At 38.1% G+C, this 23,889-nt stretch overlaps 1 protein-coding gene across 4 annotated transcripts in view; it reads right to left on the bottom strand.

Annotated features, from left to right (window-relative positions):
• The window catches only part of GRM8 (glutamate metabotropic receptor 8), a 345,111-nt gene that overhangs the window by 65,277 nt on the left and 255,945 nt on the right, over positions 1–23,889 (bottom strand). For all 4 annotated transcript variants that reach the window (XM_009686395.2, XM_009686397.2, XM_068931743.1 and 1 more), the window contains exon 8: positions 1,787–1,923. In XM_009686395.2, coding sequence (XP_009684690.1) covers positions 1,787–1,923 — 137 coding nt within the window. The remainder of the gene's footprint in view (positions 1–1,786; positions 1,924–23,889) is intronic.

The following is a 23,889-nucleotide window of genomic DNA, read 5'->3' as shown; positions in this document are numbered from 1 at the left end:
AAGTCATTTGAGCAGATGCAAATCTGCTCCATATCATTGAGTAGATGCATAGTCCAGTACTATCTTTCAGAGAACTCCTTGGAGTGTGAATGCATCAGGCATAAACAATGGCACTGAAAAGCTAGACTTAATTACAAGTTTAGCAGTCTCAGGGAGGATAGAGAGAGGCATGTTGGAATTAAACATTTAATTCCATTATATATGGAATTAAAGTTGAAGCAAATTCTAAGACAGCTATTAACTACTACTATATAACTGCTATTTATTCAGAATATAGGTATCAGTTTCTCAGTGTATCTTATAAATACTATAACTTTTCAGAAAACTGTAGCAATAACAGAGACCTGTAATATATGTCATAATAATTATGATAAGGGTCTCTGGTGCCTTCCAGAAATGTCCATTTAGTGTTAACCTTTAAACATGTTTAACCCTTTTCTCTCCATGCTTTTCCACAGAAAGATAAGAGATTACTGGAGGGAGAAAACATTGCCACACAATGTTACATACAGTTTCAATTGGTAGTTTTTTTCTATTTGGACCCAAGAATTAACTTGCCAAGTAGTTATAGATATGGTAAAACAGTTTAGTCGCTACGGCTGAAAATAGTGGAGCTATCACGTGCAACATTGTTAGCAGCAATGTAGCACTCATAGTTATTGCAAAGTAGTCCCAAATGAACGATCATCTGTAAATATATTTGTGTTGTTTTTTTTGCTTTATTAGTCCTTATCTTTCTTTATCATGAGCCTTGCAAGTGGAAAACTAGAGCTGTCTGAAACCTTTTCTTTGTGCTTTGACTGAATTCACTGAATAAAATCCCTTTGGTGAATTCAGTCATCATTTCAGACCGTCCCCTTTCTCACTAGCCTTTAGCAAAACACGATTGGTATTTCAGATTTTCAGAGCTACCCAGATGGCTAGCATACCTCAAGGTAAACCCTATAAATCTTGCACATCTAACAGGGAGACAGATTAACTTCATTTTACCCTACTTGCGACTGTAACTCTCCTCATATGGAGCCATTTTCTCTGACAGAAAGAAGTGCTTAGGCCCCAACAACCTCTCAAGTTAAAGCTGTGGCTAGATGTTTAGCTGGCATACAAATATTCTTGTATGTTATATTCCCTGAACCTTGTTGTGATGCTGTTTTCCAGAGCAAATATAATTCAATGCACAGATGGGGCTTAGCTACTGTAAAACCTACAGAGTATATTAAATCAGCAATTAAAAACACCTCCTAAGGATGGTTAAGTTGTTAGGTGTTGTTTCCTCTGTGGTCAAGTAAAAAGCAGTTATACTAATCTGAGTTAACTGTATAGAAAATTTCCAAATTGTCCCTTTATATTCAACAAATATTTGTATTGTAGTAGCTCATTATCCAGGTGTTTCAGTCAAATCAAAAGTGGTCAGAGAGTCTAAACTTCTCTTTTACTTAAATACATCTTCATACCCTTACATCCTGTCTACATTTTAAAATCCTGAGCAGCATATATCTGCTAATCATTTTGTCTGATATTCTCTTTTGCAGTATACGTTTATGTTACCCTGCCTAACTTCATGGTCAGAATTATTCTAAAATATTATTTAAAGAAGCAGGTAAGTACACAACTTAACCTCAGTTTTGTTTTGTTATCTTTTACTGTGTTCTCACGAAGAGAAGGGGAGAATTTTTTTCTGCCTGCTATTAGAAATACTCAATATTTTTGAAGTGATTTTAAATAATGTAATACCCACATGATTGCATTTCTCCAATATCAACATCATAATCAAACCACTACTTACATTTAGATGAAGTTGGTTAGTCCACTGGCCAATTACTTTGTATTCTGTACTCTTGTTGGTGATTTGATACTGAAAAATATCATAGCGTCCAGGAGCATCTCCATTTTCATTGAAGATAACAGGTGTTCCAGCACTCCCTATAAAAAATTAAAAAGCAATTAGGATAAATACCTGTTAAGCAATTTTTCAGAAAATATATTCTGAGGGAAAAATAATAATTAGAGACAGCTGATCATGCTGAGCAGGTTCTTCTTAACGTAATGGCAATATGGTAGTAAATCCAGAAACCTCATAAAGAAAATGTGTGATATTATCATCACCACAAAAGCCACTGTATATCTACCATGAGAATTAATCAAAACAACTTGAAAAGATAATATTTTGCAATATTCTTTCTGTGCTACAGAACATTAGCCAGGTCTGTGAGAAATCAGAAGTGGAAAAACTCCTTCTGACTTGCGGAAAGGCAGAACTTCACTTTAGAATGTGAATATAGTGCAGTGGGCATAAAATAGCAATCTTCTAATGAACTTCCCCAAAAAATTATCCCTGTTAAGTATAAAAATAAAACGCATATCATCTACTTAGGAACCAACACTCATAACAGGCCTTGTGGAACAAGCGTTTAAATCTGATCGAAGTTAATGATGTGATGATTTTGCAGCGCTGACCACGTGTATAAAAGTGTTTTATCAATATATATTAAAGAGAGTAGCTGTTTTTTTGTTCTCTCCTCTATATGACACTGTCTGATAGAAAGACCCATTGCTGAAGCTGTCAAAAGTTATAAATTGACACTCTGTTCTTACTTCAATCAACAAAGTGTTCAAAGTTTGAAAACTACATGTCTACCTTAGCAATCAAGCCAGCCAAATTAGAACAGATTGTGATGAATTCCCTCAAGGTGCTATCACCTTCAAGGCTCTGTACTCCCACTGAGGCTTTTCAAAATTACATAACGAATGTCATATTTACGTCCCCCAAATTCATGTGTAGATGAATCACAGTTATAACTGAGGTCTACTGAAGACAAATTCAAATACACTAAAGTTCTGTTTCAGTGACTGGAGAATGAAATCTAATTTTATTCAAGAGAAACAAAAAATAAAACCGCCAAAATAAAGTTTTCTTATTTCTCCATAAGACAACTAAGAAAAGGAGAACACCCAGTTCATAGTTCATTCTTACAGTATAAGCTGGTAAAGGTAGTAGGGGTACTAAATAAAGGTGTGCATCAGTGGAGAATATCAAATAAAGCATGAACGCCTGCATAAATATCATTCAGAAGTTAGCCACGAGAAGTGGGGATAGCAACCTACATACCCCATAATTTCAACACAAATACTACTAGTGTCTGTCTGTCTCCCATAAAGTATGTTGTTCTTTTGTTTTATATAATGATTCTAATGCAAAATTGACACCCGGTGAAATAGAGTGCTTTAAGAGTGGCACATCATTAACCACCATGCCACCTTCACAGTTCTACCAGCAGAACTCTGGCAGCAAAAATTACATATGAGCAACCACAGGAATATCAAAAAAAATTATCTGTATAGGAGTCATCTTTCCATTCAGTAACTTTAAAAAAAATAATCATGGAAAGAGCAGCTATCTTTTCCCAAGAGATGCAGAATGTCCTTTGTATCCCTTAAGACAAATGGAAATTTCAGACATTCTTACACTCAGCAACAACAGTGAGCATTTATAATCTATTGTTGCTTTTAGAAATGTCATGTACAAAAGAGACAGACTATAGTACAAGCCAGAACAATCCTTCTTTTTGACACTGTGGTGTTCTCAGCTAAAGCATAACAGGATTTCACATTGTGCACCTCAGTCATCCTGCCATTCCAGCTGAGTCCAAAAAGATCCCTCTCATACAGCAGAAGTTAAAATGACCTTTGCCAAGTTAATAAAGTTAAGCTTGTTAAACCCTGGAATTAGAATATTTGGACAAAAAAAAAATGCTTAGGATGAAAATTTCCAGGAAGAACTTAGTATCCATCCATTGAAAAACAGATTTTTAGAGGATGCAATAAAAATCAAAGCTCCTGTTGTAAAGTAGATTTGATAATGTACTAGTGATGTTGCCATAACTAGTAGATATAGTTAACAAGTGGTGCAAGATCATTATCTTCATCTGTCTGCCTAGAAATATATATCTTCTAGTGCATTACTGTTTTGTGTAATGCATCATTCAATAGGCATGACTAGGTTGTGTTAATAAAATAATTAGGATAAAATAAAATACTTACATAATCAGGAAAGCAAAGTTTAAGGGCTGCTGAAGAAAAACAGGGGATTGTAGTTGAGGTCCCCAAAATTATGAACAAAAGAGGGTAGCAGAAAGTTTGACACTGCAAGCACGGGATGGAACTAGAGGCCCCAGACTACAAACAAATCACTAGTGGTTAATTACTGGTCCTAAAAAAATGTTAATCTCATCTGATGAAAAATATACCCTGATGGATGATCCAGACAAACAGTTTATCTGAGAATGGATAATCTACAAAATCAACAGGTTATCTAATAAAATATACAGCTATGGATAGTCCACTGAGTGTACATTTTCTCAAAGTAAAGATAAGTGGACCCTTCTGTGGAAAACCTGATTACAAATGTATAGACAGCTAATTTAACTAAGTGGAGAATCATTGAGGCTGATTAATGTCTAGTAATATCATAGGTGGAGGCACCTCTAGATTCTGTGTATAACACTGTAACAAACCTGCTGAGTTGTACAAGTGCTCCTTTTCTTGAGAATCAGGTCTGCAGAACTGCACACTCTTGCTCTCCTGTAGTGCACTGTGCTATGCATGCAGGCAATATTTCATTAGCATTACAGGGAATTGCATGTTGGTACTAGTTTAAGATGTTTGTTTAATTGCTCAGCTTACTGGCCTTTAACTGGCTGCTAAATCTAAATGTAACACACTCTGGACAGAAAGTAATGCAGATCGTAACACTCTAAAGTAGTTAGCCCAGGTTGTATAAATTCCAGTCTATATAAAAAGATTTTGGAAAATCGCATTGAATAGTTCTTGGATAGAATTTTTATCCTAGAGAATGAGCTTGGATATCCTCATAGAGGAGCTGCTCTTATTGGGCACCCTCAAGGGAAAATGTTACTTTTGCTTAGCAAAAAATGTTCCTATAATGCCTGTGTAGACCATCTCAGAGAATGTAATGCAGGCCACATTTTTTAAATCATTTCAATAATTTCATAATCACTTTTGACATAATTTGCCAGCAATCATTCAACAAAGTAGCTAAAGAGCAAAGAGGGAATTGTGCCTTTTCACATATTATTTCTATGTGGTTATGCTGCAGTGCATCATTTTAACCCATGACTGACTCAAGTAATTGTACACAATCTCCATCCTAACTAAAATTGTAATATATTCTGGATGGCAAAAATAGGCATGGTAGAGTCTCAAGAACACTTAACAAGCTTGGATAAAATAAGAAAAAGTGTGTGTGAACCTTCATCCTTCTTTGAGCTAATCTTTTTTTTTTTTTTTTTTTGTATGAACATAGTTACTAACTTATTTTGAGATCTATTTCTGAGGTCTATCTATGCTGAGCAATTCCAGAATACCTAAGAAACTCTTATTTTTTTGATGTATCACTGTAGACTGAAAAATGGAAGGAAAACAATTCAAATTCCACATTGAAATATTGCTCAGAAAATGTACAGACCTGTTTTGAAATCACACTCCTGCAGTTGCAAAGGTAAAGCAAAAGAGAAAAAACCAGTCTCTTTAACCTCCTCAGCCTGTAAAAGAACAGTCTAGGAGTTTAGTCTCATAGTTAGCAAAGGGTGAAAGTGCTCTTTTCCCTTCACAGCAATGGCTTAACCAAAAGAGACAGAAAGGGATGGGATACAGTGGGAAAAATATGGAGACAGAGCTCTATCCATTCTACTCCATTAAAGACAGGATGGCACAAAGTGATTGCACTGTCCTGACAGCAGTGCTGGGGCTAAGTCCAATGACGGGCTTCAAAAGACAGACAAAGAACTACTGAGCTGTGCATCAGAACCAGTCTCCTGAGCTTTTCAAGTCATTAACATAGGCACTTGTCGACTGCTGGACATCAGTTTAACAATCATACATACTGCAAGAATGATGTGGTTGCCTAAAAGCATCGGCGTCATTGCTATGCTGCGTACCAACTCCTTCAGAGTTTTCAAAGCACAGAGGGCTAACAAACAGATCCTGCTTCAAAATCACTTCAAAACCAGACAAACAGATAATCTGCTATAAATCCTATAGCAGGACGTATTGTAGAATATTTCTGTTACTATCCATTTGAAGATGCATATCCACTAGTTTATTACAGCAAAAAAGAGTAAGTTACAGTTTATTAAGTCTAAAGACACATTTACTTATTGTAGATACAAAGTAATAATCTGGTAGTAAAAAAAATTCTCCCTCCTCCTCTCCAGTTTACAGCCAGCAGCATTAAACCACTCTGTGTTAAACTAGCACATTAACTAAATATTACTGAAACAATGTGTCTGTGACCTCAGCAGTTTATGAGCCTTTCAAAATGCAGTTTAAACCAGCCAGAAATGTTATTTAGAGAAGAGAAAAAGTGGAACAAATGAGGTTTATAATACAGAATCCAGGATGAAATGGAGTCTTTTAAATTTTTAATGCTTTGCAGTGTTGAAAAGGAGGACTATGATAAACAACTATTTTAGAACAGGCTCTTTCTATGCTGGACTTAAAATTTTATTCAGCTCCTCTCAAATAAATCCTTAAACACATATATTTAGTTACCATTGATATTCTTAAGTTGCTGCTGCTCAACAGCTACCTTATACATAGCCAGGTGCCTACTTCATCAAATTGCAGTACACATGGACCTAAAACCTACCCTCTCCTAATGCAAGCTGCAATCTCAGTTTCCTGCAAGGTTACTGAGCACACTTGCCCAGGTGTCTCCCAGTGAAGAGGTTCTCTTTATGCCTTGGGAAGTGGAAAACAAGTAGAATATCTGGAAGACTGGAAATGTAGTGGTCAGCTACATATAAAAATAATTAATCTGTAATGAATCTTCAAAATATAAATAGTGGGGAGCCTTTAAAAACATATTGTTTTAAAACATTGAAATCTATTAAATTAAATCAACAGCCCTGGATTTTTTCATATATGAAAACTTTTAATAAATAATTTGCTACTTTAGTACCTTAAAAAGCAGCTGTGTTCATAAGCCCCACAACTGTCATTTACAGAATATCTAGCGGATAAGATCATTACAGAACTCCAGCGGAGTTGATGCCACTACAAAACTTGCTATGGTATTTGACCAGATTTTAGTGTCTTGATATTCAGTTTATTTTCTGAAATGAAATAAAAATTACTCAAGCTGAGTCTTCATCCTCTAAGCTGGTCCACATAGGCACTCCCTCTGCTGTGAAACCCACTGCAGTAAGCATGGATTCAAGGGTAGGTTTAGGTAAACAAAATCAGTCAGTTTAATGTACACTGTAATACAGTTAACTGGTGCATACCAAAAACTTCAGAATGCACCATCTGCTATACCCATTACTGTCAGAATTCAGCTTTACTGGAAGGACCTTGGAATTGGGGGATCATCATTTTATTAAGTTATATAATTAGTTTCAAGTGCTAATACTTGCTATTATTATTATTACTACTACTACTACTACTATTACTATTACCTTTTAATTTTAATTAACTTTTAAAAAGAAAAAGTGACTACAGTGATGTACCTGAATTAAATTGTTCTCCGTAAGGTAGAAAAAGGGAGGGTAACCATTTGAACTTTCAGTACTTAGAATTCCCATAGAAGAAGAATGTACCTCTAAAATTAAAAAGAAAAATCCTCAATGATAAGCATTTCAATGAGACAAAAGAAATGGGAGGTTGAAATGAAACCAATGGAAAGAGAAAAGAAGTGCTGTTAAAACATTTAACGCTTGGGACAAAAATACCAAAGAATTATAAACAACTAAGTAGAAGTAAGAAAAGCGAATCTGTGAATGTTAGGCTAGCAGACAGAGGAGGAATATATACCATATTAAGCTATGTAAGGACTCAGTGATAAATAAAGCTATTATCTAGTCCATCTCCATACAACAGATGTTTTCAAACAATGAAAAATACGGTTACTAAAATAACAAACAGTGATTGTCTTACACCTATTGAAAAATCTGAAAAGACTTCTTTTTAAGCTTACCCTAAAATGGCTCGCTTCAGAATAGGGACAGGAAAACATTCTCTCTCAGAATTGCATTCAATTGCTATAAACAGAGGCATTTAATGCCATTTTAAATACCCTAAGATACTGGAGACATTCACACAGAACATATAGAATCTGCATATGACACAGAAACTATGGGAACCCTATGGCTTTCTGAAGCAGCAGCTGGAGGCCAGATGGATACCCCAAGGCTTCTGAAATGGCATTAGCTGACCATGTTTAGGCAACAGAATTTTACCTACCACAGGGCAGATTCTGGCTGCTCATCTATGAATGCACTAAACAGAACCAAAGGGAAACTGAGTGGTACAGGAAATCTGTAATACACAGATTTAGGGGGTGTGCGATATAAATTACGGTGGTACTCACTACATGTTTAAAAGAAATAAAAAGATTCAGAAAGTAAATCAGCATTGGAACTTACTGCCACAGGAAGCACAAAGACATAATATCTCCTAAAACTTACCCTAAAATGACTAAAATTCGAGTATGCAGCCAACAGTATAACTGTATTAAAAAGGGATTTGCCCTACCCCTCATTACTGTGTTTATCAGTGGTTATTAAAAGCAATGATTCAGATGCAACTCCAGTTCATTCAATCCTTAAGCTACTAATTGCAAGAAGAGAATACAGGAGAAAAAATCTTCTGCATTTTCTTTGCTCCTCAGGCTCTCTCCCTGAGCGTTCGCTGCTGCCCACTCTCAGAGCGGTACTACACTGCGTGAATTTTGTTCATATCCTCTTATGAGTGATCCTTGCCCCAGAACACAGAAGGATCGAACCCTAGCTCCTCTTCTTCTTCCAGTATGCTAGGTCTAATAGCAGACAATATGTCTATAGATGATATGTCTGTAATACAACGATATTATGGATCTAAACTCACATTTTCCAAAAAAAAAAAAACAAACCAAAATTGCTGACACCAGTCCTGTTATGGTGACACAGTACAGTGAAGGCAGTTTTACATTTCTCAGCCTGGGTGGACCCCATTCTTTGCTGCACATCCAGACTACACCTCTGCTTTCATCTTTTCTCCCCAAGGTGGGGCAATGCTATGTGAATGACTTCTCTGCTCCAGGGCTAACTGGAGAGAGGAAGGAGACGTAGACATTTTTAGTCTGGATACTGTAGGTTTTTTGCCTTCATCCCAGTTCACAACATTCCTCCTTCTTCCCAGGTAGGTGCAAAAGCAAAGCAGGCATTAGCACTGCGGATTGTCAGAAATGTCCATGGGTCCTGCGAAAATAGTCTGAAGAAGTGGTTCTAATAGGGCAGGAACTAGTGAGGAACAGAAAAGAGTTCCTGTTGTGCCCCAGCCACTCCTGGAAAAATGACAGCTCTGGCCACACAATGACATCGGAGTAGTTGGGGAAGAGAAAGTTGGGTGAATAGAGGAGAGAAAGAAAGAGAGAGAGAGAGAGAAAGCTTGTTATTCTCTGCTTGTAGACAAAGTTCAGTGCTACCTGCATACTTGGAAGAATCCTGCTTGTTTTTAGTTCTATACTGAGAAAGTCTATAGAGACAAGTTTCTCTTAAAACCTGTGGCTTACCCTGCATTCAAGAAAAGATTAGTTTGGTTAAACAGCTGAAGAACCCAGTTTAAAAAAAAAAAGGCTTTGGAATCAGATATTTTATGCAATGAGGACACACAACTGAACTCCTTAAAATCAATGCTTATCACATAAAAATCAACTGTAAGATAAATATTATGCTAGCTGCATAATAAAACAGTATCAAGTAGGTATGGCATTATCTGCTAAATATTAACTGCTTGTACTGAAAGAGGAAATTATAAGAGGGTGTTTAGTTCTTTGGGGTGACAGCTATACAAAAGTGTAAATAAATGTATAAAGTTTTGTTTGCATGATATTAAATAGTATTAAATGTTTAAAATATTCACTCTAATGTTAGAATATATACATCTCCATTTTTTAAAAATGTTCTTTTTTTAAAATGTATTTTGCAGCTCTAGTAATAGCAAGCACTATTTATCGTAACGATGCTGAGAAGAGCCCATGATCCTGATTTCCAACAAGAAAAAAAGAAAAGATGGTAGCTGTGAATATTTTATATATGTTGGGAAGTAAACAGGAGTAAAAGGGTGAAGAAATTTTGCCACAGACATAACAGCAACTCATTTGTTTGAGGACTGCCAGCATAATTAAATTTCAGGTAAACATGTATTTCTTTACAGAATCACAATCACATCCAGATCCCAGTAACACCACCATACAAAAGATGTGTAGTTTAAAAGGGTCTTTATAGCATTCATTTTCATTTCCAAGAATTTACAGAAAAAAAATTCTTCCAAGCAGCGTAGCTGTCCAGTGACATAGGAAGAGGTCAGGAGAGGTCAAGGCAATCAAGGGTGTGCAAGAATTTCTATGCTGGCAGTTTTTTATTATCAGAAATTCTAATCAATGTGTTCCTAAAAAGTAGACTGCAGAAAAGGATGGAACCTTCCGAACAGTCCTTGCTTATCTGATGTGACAGAGCAGCTCCCTGCTGACCATGAATCTAGCCATCAGTTTCACTCATGGTATACAAGAAGGATACATCAAGACATAAGTGAGAACTACATCTCCTGAAGAGTTAGGGAGCACTTTGCCTATATCTGCTCTTTAGCTATAGAGAGTCTTCAGTGCTGCAGGAGATACTGAGGATCCTTATTCTCCTTCTTCTGCATCTTACAATTTCCATTTCTGCTTTGCGCTCCTCCACCTCTAACTGTATCTTTCACATTACTGGGGGGGGGAGAAGGGTCCATGGTGCTTCATTCCTTTATACTTTTTTTTTTCTATTCCCAGAAAGATATACTTATTTCAGCTCACGTGACCTTTTTTTTAATCACTGAATGCACAGTAATTTCATTGGGGTCACCTGCTATGTTCAGTAGTATAGCAAGTAGGTCCTATGTAGGACATTGTGCATTAATCGAGAAGAAAATAGGCTGTCTTCCTGAATTAATGTTCCTATGACATTTCAGAGCACTGTTCCTGCTACAACAGATATAAATATCCTTTTGTGTCCCGCTCTCTCTCAGAGACAACAAACAGTTCTGGATAAGGTTTTGTGTGAAATTCTGATTCTATAAGGCTCCTGCATTCTACTTAGGTAATTAACTTATTTCCTCTAGAGTAAGCATTTCTGTTCAGTTCTACCACAAGGGATGCTTGTAGCACAGTTTCTATTCCGAGTCTTACTTTTGGTAGTCTGAAGCTTTTCAAGGAAAAGCTTATCACACAGACAATTGGCAAAGTATCTTCCAGATGAGAGCAGAATTTTCTAATCATTTTGCAGTTCCTGAATATGGCAAGGTAGACATGAGAGGTACAGCTTTCCCACTTCAGATAGTACTTCCAGTCTCAACATTTACGCTGCGCAAGCATGAAAACTTGCCAAGCTGACCCATACACACTCCTGTGGACTTCTGAAGTGAAAAAGACTTTGAAATAACATGTTTCAGAGAACGAAATGACTTTCGTGAATAACAGCAACTTGCAAGTGCTTTCATTCTCTCAGAAACACAAGTTCCTTCTCTTTTCACTTTCTTTCACAACAATACCTCTAGTACTAAAACATATGAAGGAAAGGAGATGTGGAGCCCAAATGAAGTTGGGGATCACATAAGGAGGTGGATCAAGGAAAAGAGAAAAACACATTACTGCAGGGAATCAATGCAGATTGTGGTGTTCAGGAACTAGCTGAATGGAGAGGGATGTGTGTAGAAAAAGAGAGTATATGAAGAGTCATCCGTGTTTCAGCTGCTGTTACACAGAAGTTTAGGGAGATATTCAGTTTCTCAAGCTCTTCTGTACTAATAGATTCCTAAGGCTTGGCTGATCAGATACAAATAAAAGTGGTCACAGGTGACAGCTATTTGGTGAGCAAGCCTGCATCGTGGTGAGGAAACATAACTACTGTTTTTGGAGCATTTGTTAAAATAGCTAATAAGAATTTCCCCCCAAAAGGGGAAAGAGGGAGGACTGGGTAAATGGCTCTGCTAATAGGCATCATCCCCAGGACAGGGATTTCTCTCCCAGCTTCTAGCAGAAATCTTTATTTGTGACTGTTCCTGTACCTCTGTGGAAGTCTCCATCCAATCAGCTGTTCTGCAAAGTAGGGCTTTATACTAAGTTACTCTACACTAAGCTCACTACCTGTACTGAAGCTGGTTGCTGGGCTTTCACATGACTTGTGTTACCAGCTTCTTTTTCACCTCAATATTTTTTTTCAAAAAGAGAAAAATGGAAATTAGAGGAAAGCTAACAGTCAGTCCTTTATCTAACTTAAGCCATGATCACAACTCACAGATACCTAAACGTTTGTCAATTTCATTATGCTAATTACTGGCAGGTATTGACTGTGGTATTTAATGTCTACATCTCGATTCTTTTTGCATAAATTATATATTGGTAGAATAAAAATGAACAAAAAACAACAATAGAAAGAATAATAACATCACATAATTGTATTTAAACATTGGATTACAAAGGATACAAAGGAATTAAATAAATTTTCCCAGTATTCCTTATACTAAGTGTAGTTGATTTACACACACCCCAAAAAGGGGAGGGACACAGCCAAAAGCCATTAATTCTGAGGACTTTCTGAAAGAAAATAGTCAAATTCAGATTTCCTAAACAAGACACATCTGCATCTGTCCCATCAGGATTGTCATTAGTACACAGACATTAGCCTATTAACATTTACTTAACAGACAGCTGATACACAAGTGTTAATTTTAGTCTGTGTCTAACCCAACTGCAGTCAAGATTTTCCTTCACAGGCATCTTAGTATGATCAATGTTATGTCACTGATCCATGGAGCTACTTCATCTTCTGGAGCAAGATCATATTTGATGCATTAAGCTACATCTGCTTCCTGAGTGCAATAAGCTGTGTGATAATTAAATAGGTTAAAAGTATATTAGGGAATGTTGATTTATAATAGTTGATAGAGATCACAAAAAGCCTTCCATCTAGTGCTGCAGCTGAGACCTCAACTCAGATGTTTAGCGAGGACACAGCATTGTAAGAGGAACTGTTAAACATCCACAATCCGCTTTGTACCTAGATTTCTTTTACGCAGTCTGCACTGAAAATGAACTAATCCACACAACCATACGCACACAGAGCTTCAGGTCATGCTTCAGTTACCACAACACATCTGAAGGGAGGCATCAAAGAGAGATGTCCGTGTCTCAATCACAGCTTTATATTTTCCAGATTTCCAAGGTAATGTTATTTTAGTATCATGACCTTGTCAAGTCTTATTGCTTGATGTTTCTGGAATGTAAAACAGTCTAATATAATTCACGACGACTACTTCATTATTCATCCTGAATGGTATTACCTTGTGTTAGAAAGAGGGGCCAGACTCTACAGGCAGTCACCGAGAAGTCTGAGGTGCTACAGTAAGGAAAAAAATACTTGAAATTCCTGAGTCCTTCAGCTCTACATGGCTTTAATTAATGGATTGATGGCAAAGGATAACAAATCATTTCTGTTTTTTATTATCTTGTTTCTTTGTAATTACAGCAACTGTCAGGGAATAACTGGTGCCCAGTGATAATTTACTGTGTTGCCATGGTTATCTCAGGTAATTGTAGAGTGTGACAATGCGCTGCTTCCCCCCCGATGTGCTCTTCCTCCCCCTCAGCCTGACCTCCTCGTAAAACTCATTCGTGACATAGAGTCACTAATTTCCAAAAACATAAAACAGTAAAAATACTATATCTATAAACATTTAAGAAGGCATTTTAATTCACAGTGATTTTCAAGCACTCTATAGGTTACAGCTTTATTGAAGAACTGACTAAATTTTGGAAGTACAGTCATTTAATACATTTATAATCAATATACTCAATTCCACAGCTGGCACTTTTTAAACACCCTACCATAGGGACTATATTGACCTTTTAGGAAATGTAACCTTGCAGTACTAATCTTTGGGAAACCTATATAGCCCTATCAATACTGATTTTATACATTTGGGGTGTCGTGAGAAAATATGTCTGAATTTTTTTTTCATTGACTTATTTGCCTAGAAGAAAAGCAAACTATTCACCCTTTCAAACAGAGCACATTAGAAGTTACTGAGCTACACAGGTAAGTAATCTACTTGCTACATAGGTAAGTAATCTACTTCTACTGAAGACAAACGAGCAAATTTTTTTTAACAGCATAATAAATCTATTAAGAGAGGAACAATATATTCTCTGAAGGGCTAATCTCTCAATTCAATGAAACTGATGATGAGTGTATTTCATTAACACGTTTCAAAGATATGTACTTTACTGAGGTTAATAAGTAACACAGGATACCCTGAGTCTGAGTTCAGCGGACAACTTGGTCTCGTCCACTGCTACGACACATTTACATTTCAACAGTTACACACAGAAATACTAACCATTAGTATTACCAACCCCTGAAATTGTATGACTAATCTTAAAACACTGCTAGTTTTGGATCCTAAATTCTTGGTCCACGTAAACACGGGATAATCTTTTCATGGGAGAATCTTTTCAGCTTTCTTTAAAAAAATTCTGGGTCCTCAGGGTTACAGAGAAACGATTTTATATGTAGCCAAAATGTAATTCTAAAACCAGGTGGTGCAAAAGAATTATTCCAAAAGTATTTTTAATCTTAAAATTCAAAGGAAATCTTACTTCTTTGGGGGTCTAATTCAAGACATTTGAGCTCATGGTAATGGAAAACTTACTTACACTAAGCTATATAATGAAAAATGCTAACTTTAGACATCCTTCAAATCTTGCCATTATCTTCCCTACATAACTAAAATGTTTAATGACCAAAAGACATATTCATCAATCAGCTCTGGCTTCTTCCTTCAGTGTCATAAGGAAGGCATAAATTCTGCTTAGCCTGTTACTTAAATCATGATCTGCCTCGTGGCACAGTTAAGCCCTACGGCCCCTAGAGCATTCTAGCAAGCGCTGCCTGTCAGTCAGGCTGTCCTCCCCACGACCCGGGCACAACAGCTTTACCCCGATTGACCGAACAAGAGCACGTGGTACGAGGCTGCTGCCGGGGGCCTAACGCCTGAAGTCTTCCATTTGGTCCGCGTGCCAGGAGATGCAAATGAAGGATCGAGAAATAACCAGTCGGCGTAGGCTACGTCACCGTAAAGTACGCCTATGGCCCCTATCCGGCTATCTGTGAAGGAACCACCGCTGACCGTGCGTGTGTGCACGCGATGGTGCAGGAGCGAAGGAAGAGGAAGAGGACACTGGAGCTGAAATTACTCCCCGCGCCGAAGAGAGCTTGGTGGCCCTTATCAGGGCTCAAAGAAGCCGAGTGGCCTTGCTCGAGGCCTCGCCGAGAAGCCGCGGGCCGGCAGAAGGAAGAGGATCTCGAGTGGCGCACGCGCTCCTCCGCCCTCCCCCTCCTCCTGTTCAGGATGCCCGACCGGGAGTCGCCACGTGAGAGGACAGCCATACATAAGACCATATAATCCTAGGACAGGGAGAAGATGCAGCATCACGTGCAGCCTAAGTCCACGAATTGCGGCCTCGGCACCGGGGGTTGGCACACCCACCAGGTGTGGCCAACTGAATTTACCGCAGCGATACCAGGGAGAGGCGCATCCACCCAGCGCGGCCTTTCGGGAATCTTTCCCTTTATTTCTATACATATTTTGTGTTTCTGTTTGTTTCTAGATTTGCTACTGTATGTACATACACATGATCCATCTATTCCATTACTCATAAATATTGGTGTATATATACCTACAATAGTTACATTGTTCATGGGTTATATCTGTTATTGCAATTGTTATTTGATATTAAATGTTAATGTCAATTTTACCAGTAGCGTTTGTAAATCCATTCACCAGTGTGCAAACACCTATACTGCCATCCCGAATCTGCTTAGGTTGCGGTTGCCTGTTCACTTCGGTATCCCTATTCATATGCCCTTTGGTGGGTGCCTCCGCCCACCAGGTGCGTACCATAATACCAGTGGCGCAGGCCTGTCAAACCACGACACATTGTGAAAACAGCATAAATGTAACAATGACAACAGTAAAATCAATATATTTGGCTCAAAATTTACTATTTATTTTATTTTTATTTTAAAAATGCCTGTTTAACACAAAACATGGTTTTTAGCTGCTTTAGACGTTGGTAGACCTGTCTGAAGCTCCTGGGTTGTAGGCACCTGATGAATTTCCTGGAGATAAGGTTGAACAAGTTGACCTGCCTAAAGTCATACCTGGCAAAAGAGGTCACCTGACATTGCCAAAACAAACAAATGAACAACCAGGCAAACAAAAACCCTATATTGTTCCTAATGCCTTATGGGCTTTTTTGCAATCGTGATCAGGTATGTGTTTTTAAACATTTCAGTGTAGTCTACTCTTTTACGTGCTAACTATGATGCAATATGAAGATTCAGCCATGACCATGAGCTGAAGACCACATAAAAAACTTGCCAATTGTAGCTCTACCTGGATAAAATGATTAGCTCATTCCTAGAGATGGCTGGAGGAAATGCTGTAAAATTTTGTTACTGTGCTAGGTATGTTTAATAGGGGCCTGACAGACACAAACAGGAAAGGTTCTCACTTCCTTTTGCTATCTCCCTTTGAGAAAGCTGGACTACTGTTCCCTGTATGGAGCAAAACCAATATTTGACTCAGCAACCTTCAGACCAGACCAAATCCTCTTAACAAAAAAGAATAATTTTTTTGTCCTTATTTTGGTGTGATTTAAAAGACAATAAAAATAAAATATGAACATTAGTGGGCATCTCTGCCGCCAATACACTGAGCAAGTGCAATGGGACTCATTCTACTACACAGCCTGTGCTAATTATTACAGCTCTCTTAAGCTTCAATCACAATTGCATCTGTGTATCCATAGATGGAATTAAATCCAAAGAGCTGAAATTTAGGATTTGTTGATCCCATTGTATAAGCATTTCAAGGAACACAATATATGACCGGTATTTGAGCTGATTAGCTCCAATCATATTTATTTAGCTGATTTCATTAAATGATGATTTATAGACTAATTAATTCCCCCTAAAATCCCTAAAGCACAAAATTCCAGATGCTCATCATGCAGCAACTGCCAAAGAGATGTAAAAATTGCATCAAGGAAGGATCGTACCTCAGAAAAAGAATGCTGTGCTGTTACCACAGCCTTCCAAATTTCAGCTGCTTTTTGTTACAGTAAAAGCTCCATCAGTTCAGCCCACTTAAATGTTGCAGCTTTCCACACCTGTTTCACACACCCTTAGAGCAAGGGCTTTTATCACTCAGCAGAATTCCAATAAAAGAAAAGAAAAGAAAGGTGGGTTCCAGTTCAATAAAATATTACAAAGCTTTTTTGAATTCTTGAACTTTCCTCTGCAGTTATCTGGAACAAGGAATAAAGTTGATTATATGAATCACATAGTTGTAGTCTTAGTAAGTTAAATGACTAAGTAATGTACATAAAATCCTATTTTTTCTGAAATGCGTCTGTCTTTTTTGTTATTTCTACAGCTCAAGGACCTCTTAAGTCATATCTATAGCTGATTCTCCAAGTATATCTACACAGGACGCTCCAAGCTACTTTGGAGAAGCTAGCATGCCCGCATAGTATTGTGCATTGTACATTAGCAGCATGACCTCCAAAACAAACACAGCTGTGTTAGTTTAGTGTCGGGTCAGACACAGCAAGCCACGTTTCAGCATTGGTGCAGTTCTGGTGCTTCTTCAGTCATAGCTAAGACACCTCCTCACTGCAATCTACCACACAGACTGGGATTTGTCTTCACTGTCTTCACATCTCTTAACATCACCTAATAATAAGCCAAGCTATTACAAATCCTGCTGACTTCTGTCCTCCTCTCACAATCCCTAGCTCAGAATATACTATCAAGGCAAATCACTACTTCTCCTTAAATGAATGAACTGTAGAAAAACAGAAGCCCAGTGAAATAAAACCAGTAATAATTTCCTCAGCTCCACAGCTCAAGTACCTGAATCTATACAGCAATCTAAAAAGGATGCCTTTGAAAAGCTGTCTATAGAAGGCTTCTTTTAGAAAAGGATGTCCAGTAGGCCAACAGGCCTCTCCAGTACAGGAATTAAACTCGTTGGAGTAGCACATGGCCTCTTACTAGCTATTCATGACAGCCTTTTCACTTACATTCAAAAGGTGTTACTTACGCATGAAACTTGTATATCTGGCCTTAGCAAGAATTAAATTTTCCAAGCAAAATATTGTTTGGTTCGTCATAGCTCCACATTATCCTGCTTTGATTCTTGAGTGGTAGTCTGCAACAGGTACAGAAGGTCTCTGAAACTATTCACTTTCCTTCTCATGGCTTACTCTTCCCCTCCCCCCCCACCCCCCACGTGATTTATTCCTAGATTGGTTACTATTACAACTGCCTTACCATACTGATTGGGAACTGTACCCACTGAAATCTCCTGTTCAGTTACTAGAAAGACTTTAAAGAAGTTAAGCCCTTGCTGGCTCTGTCAAATTCTTAAAGCACAGCTCTCAGGCAAAGATCTAACTATCCAGAAAGACTTCTGGCCATAGTTTTTGTCATGATCATAGTGTATTTCCAGTCTAAGAAAACAAAACCAGGCTCCTGGTGCCACTACAGAAGGGTGTTCAATGTACGCTATGCAAATTATCCTGTCTCTCTGCTCCCTGCATTGGATAATGCCACAGATATTGCAACTTATCTCCAGCTATATGTCAGCTGTAAAGATGATATATTCAACAAAATTTCTAAAGTCCATGGTGCATTCCTACGTGCAGTCTGATATCTGAAAGGATTATATGCATTTCTATACGTTTTACAGGTTTTCTTACAATCAATGCGAGTCCTCCAGGTATTCAGGTGCCAGACTGAGATTTCCACCTCTCTTCTTGCAATCAGAGGAACACTCATTCAGGTGTCAAGGTTCAGCTGATCTCACCTGATGATTATGCAAAACTATCCCTCACGCATAGGCAGAGACGAACCTCCTGAAGTTCAACAAAGGCATGTGCAGGGTCCTGCACCTGGGGAACAACAATCCCATGCACCAGTACAGGCTGCGGGGCTGACCTGCTGGCAAGCAGCTCTGCAGAGAAGGACCTGGGAGTCCTGGTGGACAACAAGTGAAGCGTGAGGCAGCAGTGTGCTTTTGGGGCCAGAAGGGCCAAAGGTATCCTGGGATGCATTAGGAAGAGAGCTGCCAGCAGGCTGAGGGAGGTGATCTTCCGAGAGAGTTGCCAGGAGGTCGAGGGAGCCCCTCTATTCAGCCCTGGTGAGGCCTCACCTGGAGTACTGTGTCCAGTTCTGGGCTCCCCAGTACAAGAGAGACATGGCACTCCTGGAGAGAGTCCAGCGGAGGGCTACAAAGAGGATGAGGGGACTGGAGCACCTCTCCTATGAAGAAAGGCTGCGAGAGCTGGGCCTGCTCAGCCTGGAGAAGAGAAGACTGAGAGGCGATCTCATCGATGCGTACAAGTATCCGAAAGGGGGAGGGTCAAGAGGATGAGGCCAGCCTCTTCTCTGTGGTGCCCAGCAACAGGACAAGAGGCAACGGGCAGAAACTGAACCACAGGAAGTTCCACCTAAACCTGAGAAAAAACTTCTTCACTGTGAGGGTGACAGAGTACTGGCACAGGTTGCCCAGAGAGGCAGTGGAGTCTCCTTCCCTGGAGATATTCAAAACCCATCTGGATGTGATCCTATGCAATATGCTCTAGATGATCCTGCTTGAACAGGAGGGTTGGACTAGGTGATTTGCAGAGGTCCCTTCCAACCTTGGCCATTCTGTGATTCTGTGATACTTTCTAAAACATAAATACTTGCTGGGGAACAAGACCAGTGTTCAGATCACCCAGCATTAGGGCTGTGAGGATGTCAGGTACAGATGAAGTCTAATTATCAAAATCATGGGTTGGTTTCTTGAGAAAAAATATCTTGAAATCCATGCCCGACAGATTTCCTCTAGCTGATGGACATATTCGAATGAATGAGGAATGGTGCTGCACTGAGCAAAGCAAAGGCTAATAAATTCTGAAAGATCACACATGACCCTTTCAAAAAATGTGTCCAGAAAGCTGGCCACAAGGATCGTGTTTCAGCTTACTGCAGCCAATAAGCCATTAAAGCAAATTAAAGAAAAACACACTTTATTTTTGCCAGGTCATGTCATGAAATCATCATTGTTAAGATTCTCTGAAGATGTAAGATATAATCCAACATATTAAAAAGGATTCTGATTTTTTAGACAGGCTCTCTTCAGCTACAATAAGCTCTATAAAAGAAGGTCTTAATTTGCTTCAGTGAAGCTACGCTTGAGATCTAAAATCGACCTCTGTACCCATCATTCCAAAATTCAGAATGTAAAGTAATGAACAACACTTAGAAGAGTAGTGTAGTGGTTCAAAATATTACAAAAAGAGCATCCTAGTCTATAACGATCATTTCCTAATACAGTGACCTAAATCTAATCAGTGATGCTTGGTAATATATGAAAACGCAGTCTCTACCACCTGCAGCTACATATTTCATCTGTGATATGTTGCAGGCATTAGACTCTAAGTCCAGTCTAATTAATCACTTTCTGCTCCTCTGAATATTCCTCTGCTAGAGGAATGTTTCTTTCTCTGAGGTCAAGAACTTCACTCAAGTCTAAGGAATTTTTGCCATTTACTTCTCCAGAAAAGATTTTACCCTTTATCATTATATTGTCATGAAATGTAAATGTTAAAGTACAAAATTCTGTACTGTCCATCAGAATTGCTTGATTTTCATGGTAAGAAAATAACACGCTATAGCAATATACTTTAACTGCAAAGATGTCTGAGTCTCATTGCCACTATATAAATAATGTAAGCAGATTTGAATTTAGGATATGTTATTGCTAAATTCATGTTTTCTAATATTTCTTTTTTTTTCCACAAAAAGAATAGTACATGAAAATAAATATATATAACTTTAAAGACAAAGAAATCCAGCTGAATGAAGGCTGGATGCATTGGAACCAGAAAAAGAGTGCTAACTATTCCATCCAACTAGAGAAACACATTTTGTTTTAAGTTTCTGTTTACAAAAAAGCAGAATTGTTGAAAACCTCAGAAAACAAGCAAACAAATCACATGCTTATGTACTCTCTACAGATTTTTAGACCAATCCATAGTGTAAAAGGTTCAGCTAACCTCTGGTTAAGCAGAAGAACCTTTTGAAGCTTTCTTGAACTATGCATAGCATCGAAACTTTCAGATATTTGCTTATTAGCAATTTTAGTAGCATTAGGCATTTCGGCTGAGATTGAATCAGCATATTAATATACACCTCTGGTGGTCAAAGGCATGAAACTCTGTTTATCTGGCCTCATAACTGCCCCCAGGGAGTGTATTAATGAACCATTAAAGCTGCTTGTTATGACCTATTATATTATCTCGCTTCATATTAACAAGGATGTCGTAAGCACCACATTTCTGCAAGAAGTAAAAAGAAATAAAGCAATTTTTACTATCCTGGTGTTGTAGGAGATCTTATAAGCATCCCAAACACATTCTGCCTCAGCTTAGGAAAAACATACATTCATAATTTTATTCTTAATTGAGAAATCCAAGTAAAGGAAGAATTTTAGCGTCTGGTTTATATGCAGTAAAATATCAAATGTGGGAAATATGTAGTCAATAAAATATACAAATAGAAAACATTTTAACCAATTAAACCAATATAATTTTTCATATAGAAATAAAAAATCCTCTCTGACATCACCTTTTAATGCTAGTATATTTAATACTAAATTGTAGAAATAGGCACATATAATCTGTGCAATACTCACACAAAGGCCAGTCAAATAAATCCTACTTACTTAGGCTGTGGAGAAATAAAATTGAATTCAAAATGATGGGTTATTAAAAAGTTACCAAATATGTCCTATTTGCAAAAGGACTCTGGATGCACAGTGAGACAAAGATATAATTTTGGTTATGAGGACAGTTTCAAAGACATCCTTGGGACTTTGTCTGTGGGTTAATACAGAACATACTGGCATTCCTTAGATTGTGCTTTCCAGGGCTTACCAAATAAACTAATGATTTTTTCCTGTAATGTCAATAGCTGGGGAAAGAACAAACAAGCTTGCCCGGAGCCTGAAAAGACAAAGAGCTTTATGATGAGACTCGGATGCTGTTCAGTTTCAATGCAGACACAAGGAGAGTGAATCCATATAGATGAACATGGAAATGACTGATACTTAAATGAAGTCTATACTGTGCTGACTAACCTCCCTGTTTATTGATCTGCACATATTTTGAGGGATAAAACATTGCTCTAGAGCATAGCTGAACTGAATGTGCTGGAAATGATAATGCAAGGACTAGACAAGCTATCAAACATTTTACTGTCGTACAACATACACAGTAGATTTTGGAATAGTTGTAATTTTCTAATCATTATTACGGATTCATGAAACTTATAACTGCTTCTTTCATCAGAAGTTTTTCTGAATACAGAAATCATAATAAAATAAATCTGTTTCTAATAAGGAACTTTTGCATATTTGGCAGTGTGGACTCAATCACAGGACAGTAAAACATGATTCTTACGTATCTGCATGACACTACATCAGTTACAAATAATGAAGCTGAGGACGTCAATGCAAAAGAGATAAGACAGCTGACTTGTGAATTCTTTCAACAAACAAAAGGTTGGTTTTCAATAAAGAAAATGCTGGCTTAACCGAAGATTTTTATATCCAGTATCTTGAAACAATCACTTACATCCAGAATAACAAAACCTGTTGGAGCTTATAAGCACCTAAATAATTTCAAACTAGTATAGAGGATAAAATATTTTTTTAGATCTCTCACCTCCTTTAAATTTAAGAGCTAAAATTATTTTTTAACACAATTTCTATTTTAGGATTAGCTTCATAATGGGTTTTTGTGTGTGTGGTGTTTTTTTTTTTTTTGCCTCAAGGAAACAATGAAGACTCTGGGACTCCCAACACCTAAAAATACATCTACTTCCTCTGAACCAAATTATTACGTAACGTATTGATGATAATCACTATTTGCCTCCAGCATTGCAGATCCTGAACCAGCTTTTCAAGAAGATGTGTCATTTGCTAGCTACTCTCTAATGAAATACCTACGGTCACAAAAGTCAATACAGTTCTCAGTGAAACATATTAAATTATAGTTTCAATATGTGAAAAGTGACCCCGACCTCTTCTTAAATATGGCCTACAGAATCTCTTACACAGATGAGGTAAGGTAAGAAGCATATCTGTATTATTTTTATAGTGTATTATTATTATTATCTGTAAACAAACAAACATCTCTTTCATTATAAGGAAATCCAAACATTTCAGTAATAGGAACCTGAAAGTGATACACCAGATGGTTGTGCTGCCATTCAGAGGGACCTTGAAGGACTGGAGGCAGGTGGAACCTCATGAAGTTCCACAAAGGGAAATGTCAAGTCCTGCATTTGGGAAGGAATAACCATATGCACCAGGACAGGCTGAAGACCAACCAGCAGGAGAGCAAGTTTGCAGAAGAGGACTTAGTGAGCCCTGGTAGATAGCAAGCTGGATATGAGCCAGCAATGTGCCTTTGTGGCAAGGAAGGCCAACAGCATCCCGCATCGCAACAGAAAAAGCATTGCCAGCAGGAGAATGGAGGTGATCCTTCTCTGCTCAGCACTGGGGTTTGGACACACGTGGACTGCTGTGTCTAGTGCTGGGCTCCCCTATGCAAGAGAGACATAAACCTACTGGAGGGAGTCGAGTGAAGGGCCACAAAAAAGATTAAGGGACAGGAGCATCTGTCATACAAGGGGAGGCTGAGAGACCTGGGACAGTTTAACCTTGAGAAGAGGAGTCTTGGGG

The sequence above is a fragment of the Struthio camelus genome, chromosome 1 (assembly GCF_040807025.1).
Source record: "Struthio camelus isolate bStrCam1 chromosome 1, bStrCam1.hap1, whole genome shotgun sequence".
Taxonomy (NCBI): Eukaryota; Metazoa; Chordata; class Aves; order Struthioniformes; family Struthionidae; genus Struthio; species Struthio camelus.
This window is presented reverse-complemented; position numbering and strand designations above follow the sequence as displayed.